At 36.4% G+C, this 12918-nt stretch overlaps 1 protein-coding gene across 4 annotated transcripts in view; it reads left to right on the top strand.

Moving 5' to 3' along the window:
• The first annotated feature begins 1730 nt into the window (after positions 1-1730).
• LOC132118143 (voltage-gated potassium channel subunit beta-2-like) overlaps positions 1731-12918 on the top strand; it is a 56453-nt gene continuing 45265 nt past the window's right edge. The window contains exons 1-4 of one of the 4 annotated variants that reach the window (XM_059527724.1): positions 1732-1961; positions 6455-6537; positions 12360-12472; positions 12631-12672. In XM_059527724.1, coding sequence (XP_059383707.1) covers positions 12405-12472; positions 12631-12672 — 110 coding nt within the window. In that variant the 5' untranslated portion in view covers positions 1732-1961; positions 6455-6537; positions 12360-12404. Of the gene's footprint in view, positions 1962-6454; positions 6538-12359; positions 12473-12630; positions 12673-12918 lie in introns of all 4 variants that reach the window. The other 3 variants (XM_059527725.1, XM_059527726.1, XM_059527728.1) reach the window with 3 other exon arrangements.

Genomic DNA, 12918 nt, shown 5'->3' on the forward strand with positions numbered 1-12918 from the left:
GGCAGAGCTGGGAAATAAGCTTCTCAAACATAGTCCTGGAAGACCTATACTGCATATTTTGGATGTATTCCATGTAGGCTCCAAAAAACTGAATTTGATGTTTCAGATTCAAAATATGCAGAGTCAACATATTAGGATTGAAAAACCCTGCACTACACGTGGTAGCTATATTTATTAGGCCTTGGGGAAATTTTGTTCCCACGCCTTTTGAATTTCAGAAACTTACGTTTCTTAAAAATGACCACAATGCACTGCAAAATCCTGTAGCCTCTCAAGTTGACAGAAATAGAAAAAAGGTAAAATTTAGGATCTCAACCGACTGGCTGAGGCCAGCGTAAAAAGACGCTCAGGACAGTTGATGGGCTGCATGTCGTCACGAAAGCTTATCATTTGCACGTTTTTAAGCCTTTTCAAATTACATTCAAAAGCATTCAAAAGATTTTAAAGCATTCAATCTCAACTGAAGCCTAGCCTACTCCCGCTATATTCGTTGAGTCTCACGGACAGCAAAACCAATCCGATCTCTTCTTCACGTCCCCCTGCACCTAAACTAAAATATATAAATCACAGTTTAAACATGCAAACAGAAAAAAAGATGTGAAAGAGCCCAATTCAGCACCTGTGGTGTTTTGTGCACACAGGGCGCATGCAGAGAGATGTGTCTCAAAGCGCTTGAACACCGAATTTGCCTCTTCTTGCTCTTGTAACGATAAATACATACAAAATTATGTCAAAATACCCGCCTTTGAGAGTTTTCTAGAAAAAACTGTCGGTTATGTCTTGAGTGAAAGTAAACAGTGGAAAAAAATCCATGATGCATTGATGCATTTAATGCAATGATACATTTAATGATGCATTGCCTCTTAAAGTGACCACGCCTGCTGTCGGTGTCCTTAATGTTAATTCAAGAAAATTAAAGAAAGAAAATCGCTTACTGCTCTTGACTGAATTACTTTGTAGTTTTAACAAAAAATTATCCACACAGTCAAACCAAAAATTATACAGACACCAAATATATATATTTTTTACTCGTGGCGTGGGTGCAGGACAGTTCATATATGTAAGTGAGTAGAGCAAAATAAAGTAAACATACTAACACACGACACATGTGACATATATTATACCTCAAAAAATGTCATACAGGGACTACCATTAAAACTGATAAAAAAATAAATTCAGACACTTTGACCTGACCATGTTTTGCTTAAGTGGTTTTTCTTTAATTGCTAATGCAACCTTTACATCTCAGACTGAACAAAATGATGCCTTGCTTAGTAATTGTTAAACAAAGTATTGATAGTTGTGTAAATATTGTCATGCAAACAGTTGTCTGTATTTTTGTATTTAAGATGACTACGCAGTGCTATTCTATTTAAATGTAAATAGCACAAATAAATAAATAGAACGAACATACAAATTAAACAATTTCAAAATAGGGCCCACTGGTAAAACTGCACCAGAGCCCCGCAAACCCCAGCTACAGCCCAGAGTTGGCTAATTAACTGGTGAAGTGTTAAATCAAAATTGTTTACTCAAATTTCCAAATATCAATATTCAAATTTATATATATATATCCTTGAAAGAATTGGCTATTTTTTATTTTTTATTTTATTTTTTTATTGCAGTTGAAAGAACAACAACATAGGCTATATGAAGCAAGAATTGGCTTGTTATTTCAATATGACTATCGTTGGACGCTGTCTCCGCGGTGACGTCATGTCATAACGTGTAGTGGATTACCTCATCACACACAGCGACTTTCACAAATGGCGTCATAAACACCGGGTTCCTTCCCAGCTCTGCTCTGTTGGTCAATGACAGCTGCTCGCGTGCATCCGTGGCGTGCGGCTTTGCGCTAGAACCGAGAGCAGCGGGCTTTGTTCATTGTCTATGTTGTTGTTTTGTATTAAGAATTCCCCGACATCATCTCACAGCGAGAACTCATGTTTCACAATTGAGAGGTAAGGCAGCTCGCGGGCACGAGAACGCAAATATGTATTTATAACTCTTAGCGCGAGCACATAGGCTATTCGCAGACATCAGTCATACTTTGAAAAGCAGATATGTGAATTGTTTTTACGTTTGCATTATATAAACGGTCCATCTGTGTTGGGTTCCTCTGTCAAGGACAGTTAGAATACTTATAAAAAAATATTAAAAGGTCTATAAATCAGCGCGTGCTCCCATGCTGCGTCGTCCTGCTTGACCTCGTTGACCCTGATGACCTAACCTTGTACATCACTTTATCTGTATTCTTCTTAAGAAGTGGCTTATTTAACTTTTGCTTAGTCATTGCATATTTTACTCATTGCATTATTGCATGTAGCTCAGATGTGAACACATTTACTGAAATAAGGCAGGGAGCTTTGTGGTATGTGGGGGCTATCCTTCATTAATCTAAAGCTAAGCTCACCTGGTTGTAACCCATGATAAGAGAAGATAACATTGCCTTAACCGTGTACTGTCTTGTGTTAAGCATTTGAACAGAACACTATCATCTTAGTTTCTAAGGATGTCTCCGACCTTAAGATGACTCTTAAACTGATTTCAGACTAATGGGTTTGTAATTTAAGCAGCAGATGTATTAATAGACAAGATGAATTAGAGCTTCTGCCCAGTCACATAATGTTCATCTTTGGCAACTTAACATTTTTTTTATATCACTGTTAAATGTTAAATCTTCAGCAAATATCAGATCTCACTTGTAGCATTTCAGATGTTTGATTTTAGGTTTTAGAGTTTTATAGGTGCATCCCAAATCACGTACTTGCGCACTATTCTATGACCTTTTTTTTTTGTATAAATAGTGCACGTAAGTGTGTTTACACTGAAAAAAAAAAAGTGCACTTTATATACCCGGATGATGCACTTAACTGAAAAAATGAAGTGTGGAATGTTGGACACTTCTTGCACTTAACTGTTGCAGCTTTTCTTAGGTCACGAAGGGGGCTGGGCTATCAAACTCAGATTATTAATGACAAAATAACCATAAAATTACACTAGATTGCTGAGTACATTGTGCATAAGTACATAGTGTATAAATGCATAGTATATAGTGTGTCATATGGTACACAATAATAGCTTTAATATTGGTCATTTATTAATTATTGGCCATAGCATAAAACAGTTACATGCTTATCTGTATTGATTGTATTGTATTGTGCATCAATATAAAGCAATTTTGAGTGAAAATTTATATTCATTCGATTTTAACACACAAATATGAGACGTGATTGCATTTATTTGGAAGTCGATGTGATTGTCCTAATTTTGTATGAAACTGATTTTGGATGTCAATATTGTATTTATTTGCTAAATATTTCTCAGTTTTATTGATTAAAAGATTTCCTGATGCTTTTAATAATTTAACAGCATCACTGGATTTAATGTAACTTTTTTTCACAACAACAAGGCATCAAATTTCTGTTTTCAGAGCAAGTGACACATCAGTATTTGACCTCTAAATGAAATTTAATATCCATTGTCAGAGGACAGTTGAAAACATAATGGCAGTCACTGCTGTTTTGGCTCAATGCTACTGACTTTGATAAAAAGACACGTATTCAAAACGTGGTCCAGAGAACGAATCCTTCCATTCAGCAACTCGTATTCTTTTTAATGCCAAAGCTGAAATAGCAGTAAATAACGCTATGAACATGACTAAAACATGAATTGAGCATGGTAACATATATATATATATATATATATATATATATATATATATATATATATATATATGAATTGAAGATGCAGTTTTGTCAGATTTTAGTCCTCTTTATCAGATTATCTTCTGATGAATTAGAATATAAGAATATTTACATATGTATTTATCTATAGCTTCAAAGGTTCAGCTTTCTCACAAGGTTTTTGCATGACATAAGTGGTGTGACATAAAAGACTTCAGCTGCTCCGAGCAAGTCTATCACCACAATCTGTAAGACCCGAAGTGACAGAGAGGATGGAAATGTTCCTGTCTCTGTACTTCAAGGACAGGGCCTGTAGCGGAGCTTTGCCGTCACCAACTTCAGCATCTATCACCTCTATTTCCAGTGATGCTCCTTGAGGTTTGGGTGCAAGTTTCAGTAAAGTGTTGAATGTTTAGTTGGATGGAACAAACCCTGTGATGCGGTGTCACTTTATACAGCCCAGACAGAAACCAGAGCTTATCTATAGAAAGTGTTCCTTCACCTTTGTATCCCTGGAAGCAAATTGATAGTTTAGCTTGGTGGAACCTGTAAGTTGATGATGTATTTCACTGTTCCATATGAGTGCACTTACAGTCATTAAAAGTGTATGAAGTGGCATTTTAAGAGCATTTGGTTCCTTGTTTTGTCATTCAAAGCGATTCTACTTTTTATTCCATGACCAAGTAAGCTGAGGCTATGACTTGCTAAAGGTGACAACTCTTGTTTTTTAGTTGAAAATTCTCTGGAAGATCCCAGCCGGACCAGAATCCCATCACTATTAAAAATAAATATTTAGTAGAGAACTACTTTATATTAAACAAATCTAAACAGATGGTTTAAGCTAAGTTTAAAAAAGAACAGCATTTTAAACAATCATTTGAAAGAACCGTGTTAGAACATTTCCTTTTAGCTGTTATTTACTTGCCCTGTAAATTGATCACCATCCCAGACAGTATGTCCATAAAGCATGCTGGGAAGTAGACACGATGATTCAGCATGAATGGTTTGTGATAGTTTACAGAAAGACAATAGTCAGGTGAAGCATGAGGTTCTTTGGTGAAATGCTTATATTAGTCAAGGTTGTTTTATGGGCATTTCTGGTTCCATGAAGAAACTTAAACATCCTTGGAAACTTTCCATTCCACAAAAGGATCTGTAGTGGAGCTAAAACACACACACACAAAAAAACTGAAATGTTCTTTGGGGAACCCTTAATAGTTCCCCAAGAGGCATCACTGCAATAACGTCATTTTGGAAACTTCATTTGTAACAGTAAAGAATCAAAATAGTTAATCAGAATCATTAAAGTTTTGAAGAGCTGTGTAAGTTTTAGATGCATCATCGCACATACTTGGCTTAATCCAGATCAGATATTTGTATGACTGTTTGTGAAATCCAATAGAAGACATGTTGTCAAGCCAAAATGTGAAATTGTAGCAAGTCAGCGCTTATCAGTCAAGCACCACACTTTTAGAAAGAAAATCATTAGCAACAGGCTGTTATCTTTCACTAATCCTTGTCTAACTAGAGATACATTGGTCCTTTTCCTAATAGATTTATCTTTAAAGAGTGCATTACAAACCAATGGATCATCATAGAAAAGATCAACAGCAGTAAAAGCATTCAGGCAATATGAAACAACTGTATATTGGTTCATTTAAAGGGATAGTTCACCCAAAAATGAAAATTCTGTCATTAATTACTCACCCTCATGTTGTTCCAAACCTGTAATACCTTCATTAATATTCAGAATGCAAATTAAAATATTTTTAATGAATTCCGAGAGCTGTCTGACCCTCCCATAGACAGCAATGTAATTAAAGGGTTAGTTCACCCAGATAGCAAATTTATGTAATTAATTACTTACCCTCATGTTGTTTCAAACCCGTAAGACCTCCGTTTATCTTTGGAACACAGTTTAAGATATTTTAGATTTAGTCCGAGAGCTCTCAGTCCCTCCATTGAAGCTGTGTGTACGGTATACTGTCTATAATGTTTGAAACAACATCAGGGTAAGTTATTAATTACATTAATTTGCTATATGGGTGAACTAACCCTTTAAAACGATCAAGGTCCATAAGCGTAGCAAGGAAATTGTTAAAATAATCCATGTGACATCAGGGGTTCAACTGTAATTTTACGAATCTACGAGATTACTGTTTGTGTGCAAAGAAAACTAAAAATTAAAATAATGACTTTATTCAACAATTCGTCTCCTCTGTGTCACCCTGGCACCATTTATGTAAACAACGTATGCAGCGTATGTATGCAGATTCAATTCTTTACGCTTCGATCTGAATGTAAACACTGTATCTGAGCACATAATTTGCATACATATGTGCTTTTAGGTGAACTATCCCTTAATTGAATTCAATTCATTATTTTATTTTTTTTTTGCATTCCATATTTATGCATGTTTTGTTTGCCTGATGGTTGAATTAACATTGTCACAGTATCTCCAGTAAAATCCTACATCTACAAGCCTGCTCTGAATGGCTTTTGTTTTGTTTACTCAGCACATAAATATCAGCAATTATTATGCTTTTGTGTTTCAACCTCAAATACTTTTCCTCACATTCACACAGACACACACACACACACACACACACATTCAGAGTTGATGATCTGCATAGCCGAGTAGCAGATTCGCTGAGCTTGGAAAGGAATACATTACTGCAAGCCAATGCACTGGCAACATCCTGAGCGCACTCCTCCCTTTCTCTCTCTTCCCTGTCTGTTTGTTCCTTTCTCTATCTTACACCTCTCAGACAGGATTCTGCTCAGCCCATCTGTGTTTCAACAGTGAAAGCCAAGCTGGAGTTATCAGGCAGAAACACAGCACAAGACACCGGTGAGTGTGCATCTGCAGTATGTCTTTTTATCCATACTAGAGGGGTATCTAGTCTTTTTTACGTTTAATGCCAGAATCCTTTGTGTTCTTTGATGCTCAGTGAGAGTTCTGTTCTGTGGGAAATAACCTTAACAAATGTTATGTCTGATAATGTTAGAAGAGATGTATTGCATCCTTATTTGTACGCTGATGCATCTCTTATGTGTATATTCATGTTTTAGCACTCTGTAGGTGATCACTGTCTACTTTCGCAGAGTTTTGGCTTCAGTTCAAACTCTGCTCTGTGATTGGCTCACTGCATTCATAGGGTTGCCAGGTGCCTCATATATACAGTTATACTGTATTTTCACTGGAGTGAGATGATTGATTTATTACAGATAATCTTTTCTTGAGTATATGAGAAGGTGGATAGACTAGACTGAATTATCAGCTCAGCTTTCTGCTGCTCTGTGTTGAGGAGTTAAAGGGATAGTTCACCAAAAATAAAAAAATGGTGTCATTACTCTCATGTCGTTCTAAACCTGTATGAATTTGTGACTTCAGTGGAAGATACTAGCAGATATTTTGTAAAAGTAACATAAGTGTTATAAACTAACATCTTTTGTGTTTTACAGAAGTGATAAAGATAGGATTGGCATTAGGGTGAACTCACTTTAAAAGTGTTATTTAATGTGTTACAGAGTTGAAATGCATCTAAATGGATTTACACGGATTTACACAACTGTATACTTGGTCATGAATCATACCATACCAGTTTTGGATAATGATAAGATAAAATAATAATAAAATGTAACCTTTTTTCTAAATTCCTTCCCATAATGGTGGAAACTCCACATTCAAAATGATACCTTTTAATATCAGTCCCTTAATTGCTGATACAGTCAGTGACTTAACACTTTTGAATGAATGAGCCTTCAGTCTTTCAAGGCAACATAATGTCATAAATTCAAGTGAGCTTTTAAAACAACCAAGGGAATTTATATTTTATATCCATACTTATTTCTCAGTATTGATCAGAAGTAAACAAAATTAACTGATGGAGAGAGGGAGGCAAAAAAAAAATCCCATCTTGGATGCATTCCTAATTAGGACTGGCACGAGGCCAGCAAGCACTTTCTGTGTTCTTCAGCTGCTCTTAAAAGCCCTCGGGGAAGCGGGATGTCTACAATAGACACTGACCACCACTCAGCTCATCTCTAACACACAACAGAGTTAGGAGACACCCCACAAAGCACTGTAGAGGAGTTGAAGGAGTGCTGAGAGAGCGAGAGCATGCTGACAATGCAGTACAGTGCCCAGAATCCTGATGAGGCAACAGTGAGGCTTCACTGCATTATGATCTCAAAGCCTGCCCCACCTCTCCTTCTCTAAACCTGACTCACTCAATATGTCTGAAGGGTGGATCACTCTGTTTCCCTGACTACTTTGTTTCAGGATGTTATGTAACCTTATGCATGCTGTAAACACTGATGCATAAGATAAATGTAATAATGATCTTTTGCCATTTTTAAATAGCATAGCTTACATGCACAGGCATATTAATGGAAGTTACAGTAATTATGAGCTGGGAAGTTGTCATTTTGAATCCGGTGCATTCATGTCACATTGATCAGAGCAAGATGGCGATTCCCTTGGTCTACAACAAATTCAGCAAATTTGACTCTGCTTCCACAAAATTATAAATACAGAATGCACATCAGTTTTTATTTTATTTTGGAAATGCTAGTTTTATCTTGAATGAAAATAATATAACCCCTGGTTTCGCAGACAAGACTTAAGCCTTAGTCCCAGAATAAAATGTAAGTCTGAGCTGTTTTAACTGAAAGAAACTTGCACTGACCAATCTTAAAATATATCAGTCTTTTTTTTGTCTCAAGACACAAACCAGTAATGTTATTTTCTAAAGGCACGTTTTTAAAAATGACTTCAATTTCCCAATAGAACTATGGCCTAATCCTGGTCTAAGTCCTGTCTGTGAAACTAGGCCATAATGTTTTTATTAATTTGAATACATTTATCATCGACACATCACAGTGACACATATAGACACTGCAACTTTTTCCACCTTTACCTTCCTATATTGGAAACTGTGGGCTTAAAGTTTCAAATTTCCCTCTCCTAATTTAGACTTTGTGTGCATTCAGCTTTTACAATCTTTCTGACATGACTTATAATGACATGACTTATGAGTCCTGGCTAATTCTGGCACATTTACAGTCATGTTCATTCATGTGCATTGCCCATGTAAACAAATTAAACTTCAATGCACTGTAAAAGCTGATATATACTGAAATCTAGGAAACTAGTTCTTCATTTTGCGTTATAAAATGTATTTGTACTGCATTCAATTATTAAATAATTTAATATTTTCATAATATTAACTTATTTTAATGTTGCCTTAGATTTTTGGACCTCACAGGATATGGACATTCCTGAATCATGATCATATGTCACGATGGGTCAAGAAACATTGATATTCTGGTTTAGATTTTGAAATAAACTGCTGAGTCATGGAAATGACCTGCCACTCTGTTTGTATGTGTGTGTGTGTGTGTTGCAGTGGTGCTCATGTAATGTATGACTTTGTACTGCAGCCAATTCTATTCCCTCCCCCCACACTTTGCCACCCGTAACAGCATGAGACAGCAGAAATGTGAACTTGATATTATACATCTAACTTCCATTCCCTTCTAACTTCCATTCCGTTCTCTGAGTATCCGTGAGCTAAATGTCTTATAGCCGAGCTGTTATTGAGCAGTGTGTCATTCACTGTAGGATGATGAACTGAAGAACATGTTATGCAGGACAATACCAGTAGCTATTATGTCACATTAATGCTGCCTTATGTTTATAACCACCTACAGTACAGAAAGAAGTCATTTCCATTAAATTAATCAAAAGTACAGTAAAAACAGTAATATTGTGATATATTATTGCTGATTTGGTGCTCCAGAAGCAATACAAATTGTATATTGTAAATGCTGTTACAGTAACTAAATATTTTATATACATTTTGGTATGTCAAATTCCAACTAACTTTTGTAATGGAATGAACACTGACATTGCAATTGGCCCTTTACTTAAATGCTGAACATACAGTGTGTGATGCTTTTTGCCGCATCTACTGTCGCTAAAGGCCAATCAATAATCCTAGCTATTAACATAAATATGTAACATATAGTCTGTCATGCATAAAGTCTCTCTCTCTTCATATTGCGCTTGTCTTCAAGTGACTTCATGTGTGCAGTGTGTTCCGGTCATGCAGGGTGATTACTAGTTCATGCCACCTGGCCTCTCAGAGGACACCTTTAGCAAACATATCGAGGGCCAGATTGTAGCTGTTGTCTCAGTCACATGGACATCCAAAACCAAAGCATTAGCCATCAGTCTGAAGGGTTGGGTATCCTGATATGAGACGTATTCCGACACAAGAGTTGCGGGACGTGATGCGATTAAAGACTGATAAAACGTACCTAATTGTCGGTGTAGGTTTCAGGAGGTTGTTTTAGGTTATTTAGGGTGTGATACTGGATTAGTTGATTTCTGCTTCGTGTGGTTCAAAAGTAGGATACAAAATCCTATTTTAACCTGAAAATAAGCGGCCAGTTTCAGGATTATTAAACGTAGATCAATCAGAATAAAGTTTTCCAAAGAGTTATGTATAGAGTGCAACAGTCAAAATGACAAACTAAATTTATTTTCTTCATAGTGAAATTGGTTTTTAACAATAACTTCTAAACCTTCTAGGACAGACCTACTATGATTTACAACTACTATGATACAATTTGTTAATTGATGCGGTACATGGTTTTGTTGAAACCAGCCATTTCCTTTTTTTTCTTCTTTTTTTTTTTTTTTTTGACAGTTTAATGGTTTGTTGACAAACTACATTATCCAGGATTGTAGTTCTTTCCCTCATTAAAGCCAATAAAGGAATAGATCACCCAAAAATGAACATTTTGTCATTATTTACGCTTTAAATACTCTCTGTTTGAGTTTTTTACTTACAGTATGTTGAACATGAAATAAGATATTTTGAAGAATGCTGGTATGGGAAGGAAATACTATGGAGGTCCATGGGGACCATTAACTGTTTGGTTATTCAAAATTTGAAATATCTTCTTTTGTTTAACATAAGAAAAAAACTTCTATAGGTTTGGAACGACATTAGGGTGGGTGAATGATGACAAATGATTAATGCACTCTATTAAGTGTATGACCCAACAATCTTACCCTCTTTTCTGCTCTTTTTTTGGCTCTGTGTAAAGTGTCGACCCTACGCTTTCTCTTACTTCTCTTGACTGAATGTTTTAGCTCTGCAGTTTATAATGTACTGCTGGTAAAATTCAGCCAGGCTGGAGACGGGCCAGTTGGCCATGCAGTGAGAGGATACAGCAGGTGGACCTCTTCAAGCTTTCAACAGAGTCATGTTTGTTCAGTAATATTCACAGAGTTCACTCATGCTGCAAACAACACACAAGGATTACAGCTTGACACCTCATGTAGTTCTTTGGCATTGTTGTTTTAAGGTACATTGATCAAAAGTTTGGAATGCTGTGATATGCAATGATAATTCTTGTTTCCAATGCATGAACTAACAAACAGGGTGCACTTTTATGTCTCTTTGATGTTATTAAAGCATGACAGGCTCATATCCTGTGTTTTTATATTGTTGTGTGAACTATTGCTATTTGCCATTACTACAGCTATTAAATTTTTTTTATGCTTTTTGTGTTTATTTGGGGATTTGTTTAATGTTTATTGATTAAAAGACAGGAGACAGAATATACACACGATTGGATTTCATATTGATTTTAATAATGTCCCTAATTGTAGTAACTAGGTTGCTACGTTTCAAACTTCATGTGAACGTAAAACATATTAGTCTCTTTTTGTACCCTATTTGTGCCAGTGATCATACATTTGCCATTACGTTCACAATTGTAGATTTTATTTATTATAAAAAAAGACTCATTGACCTCACTGTTATTTCAATAGCAGTTAAAATAATATGAATACTATATTAGCAATAACAGACCACTGAGGACATTTAGGACTGTTCTTTTTGAGAATCTGCATATTTATGTCCTCTAACCTCTGAATTCGTGCACTAGTGAGATGTGATAAGTGACTCCTGGGGCTAAAATTCACCGCTGCACTGAAATCGAATTGATTTTCAGGTTAAAGTTACACCATAATGCATCACTTAATCATGTTCTTGTGTTAAGCTTAGCTATTAATGGCACATCATTAATGCTGAAATATGCATTAGCGTAGTAGCTAAATAAGTCATCAGTGGGTCAACCATGGACCAAGATGTGCAGCAGTTAACAATTCATTAACCTATCCTGTCCTTTAATGTTTGTGTTTCAGGGAACACAAAAACTATAGTTAATAGAAGTGGTGGTGCTAGAGAGTTTGAATTTGAGTGGTTATTGTTGAGACTGTCTTATCAGTGTGTCAAATCACAACTTTTCCGCAAGGGATTCTGTGGGTTGCCTTAGACTCAAGAGCTGAAGAAGAAGAATTCTGAATAGGTGCCATCGCACCTTCTGTGCTTGGCCCCTAATTAAGTCAGCATCATGTTTAATTTAGCTCAGGAAGAGTTTGTTTTCAGAAACCGAATCATACAGATCTATACGAACTGAAGATATTCAGGCTAACCAGCAATGAGATATGAAGTAAACTGATCTTAGTATTTTGGTTTCCAGAGTGCTTATGTACTGCAAGTTCGCAATGAGTGGCACAAAATAAATAAGTTGCACCCTTTCCTGGCCGTTTTAGTTCTTTTAACAGACATATTTTCTCTGTGTTCTGAACAGAAGCTGAGAGTCTGAGTGACAGCTGTCAGCTGGTCTCACGACTCCATGTACCCTGAACCCAACACGGATTCCCCTGCTCGTCTCTCCACACGGCAGACTGGATCCCCCTATACGTGAGCAGAGCCTTCTCACTCACAGAAAAGACCCATATGACCAATACATAACCAGTGTGCTGTATTTATATCATTCTTACCACCTTCACTAAATAAAGGTAAAAAGGACAAATGAAGTTGTATTAAGACTCCTTTTTTCTGTTTTGCTGTTGCTGTAGAGCTCGTTATGGGAGTCCAAAGAGGCAGTTGCAGTTTTACAGGTACTGTGCATCTGCTCTTCATGTGTAAATATAGCCAGCCCTCCACGAGATTACGTAAAATGCTTTCCACCATAGCACTATACAGTAGAGTCAAATAAAGAGAGGGTCCCCCTGGAGTATACTGGAGTTAAGTGCCTTGCTCAAGGACAATGGAGATGGAGCAGGATTGTAAAATCAGTATGCTTAACTCTCCACTTCCTAATATGTTCTGAGACTGAAACTATTGTGTTGACAGCAAAGATTTTT

Source organism: Carassius carassius, chromosome 37, assembly GCF_963082965.1.
Source record: "Carassius carassius chromosome 37, fCarCar2.1, whole genome shotgun sequence".
NCBI lineage: Eukaryota > Metazoa > Chordata > Actinopteri > Cypriniformes > Cyprinidae > Carassius > Carassius carassius.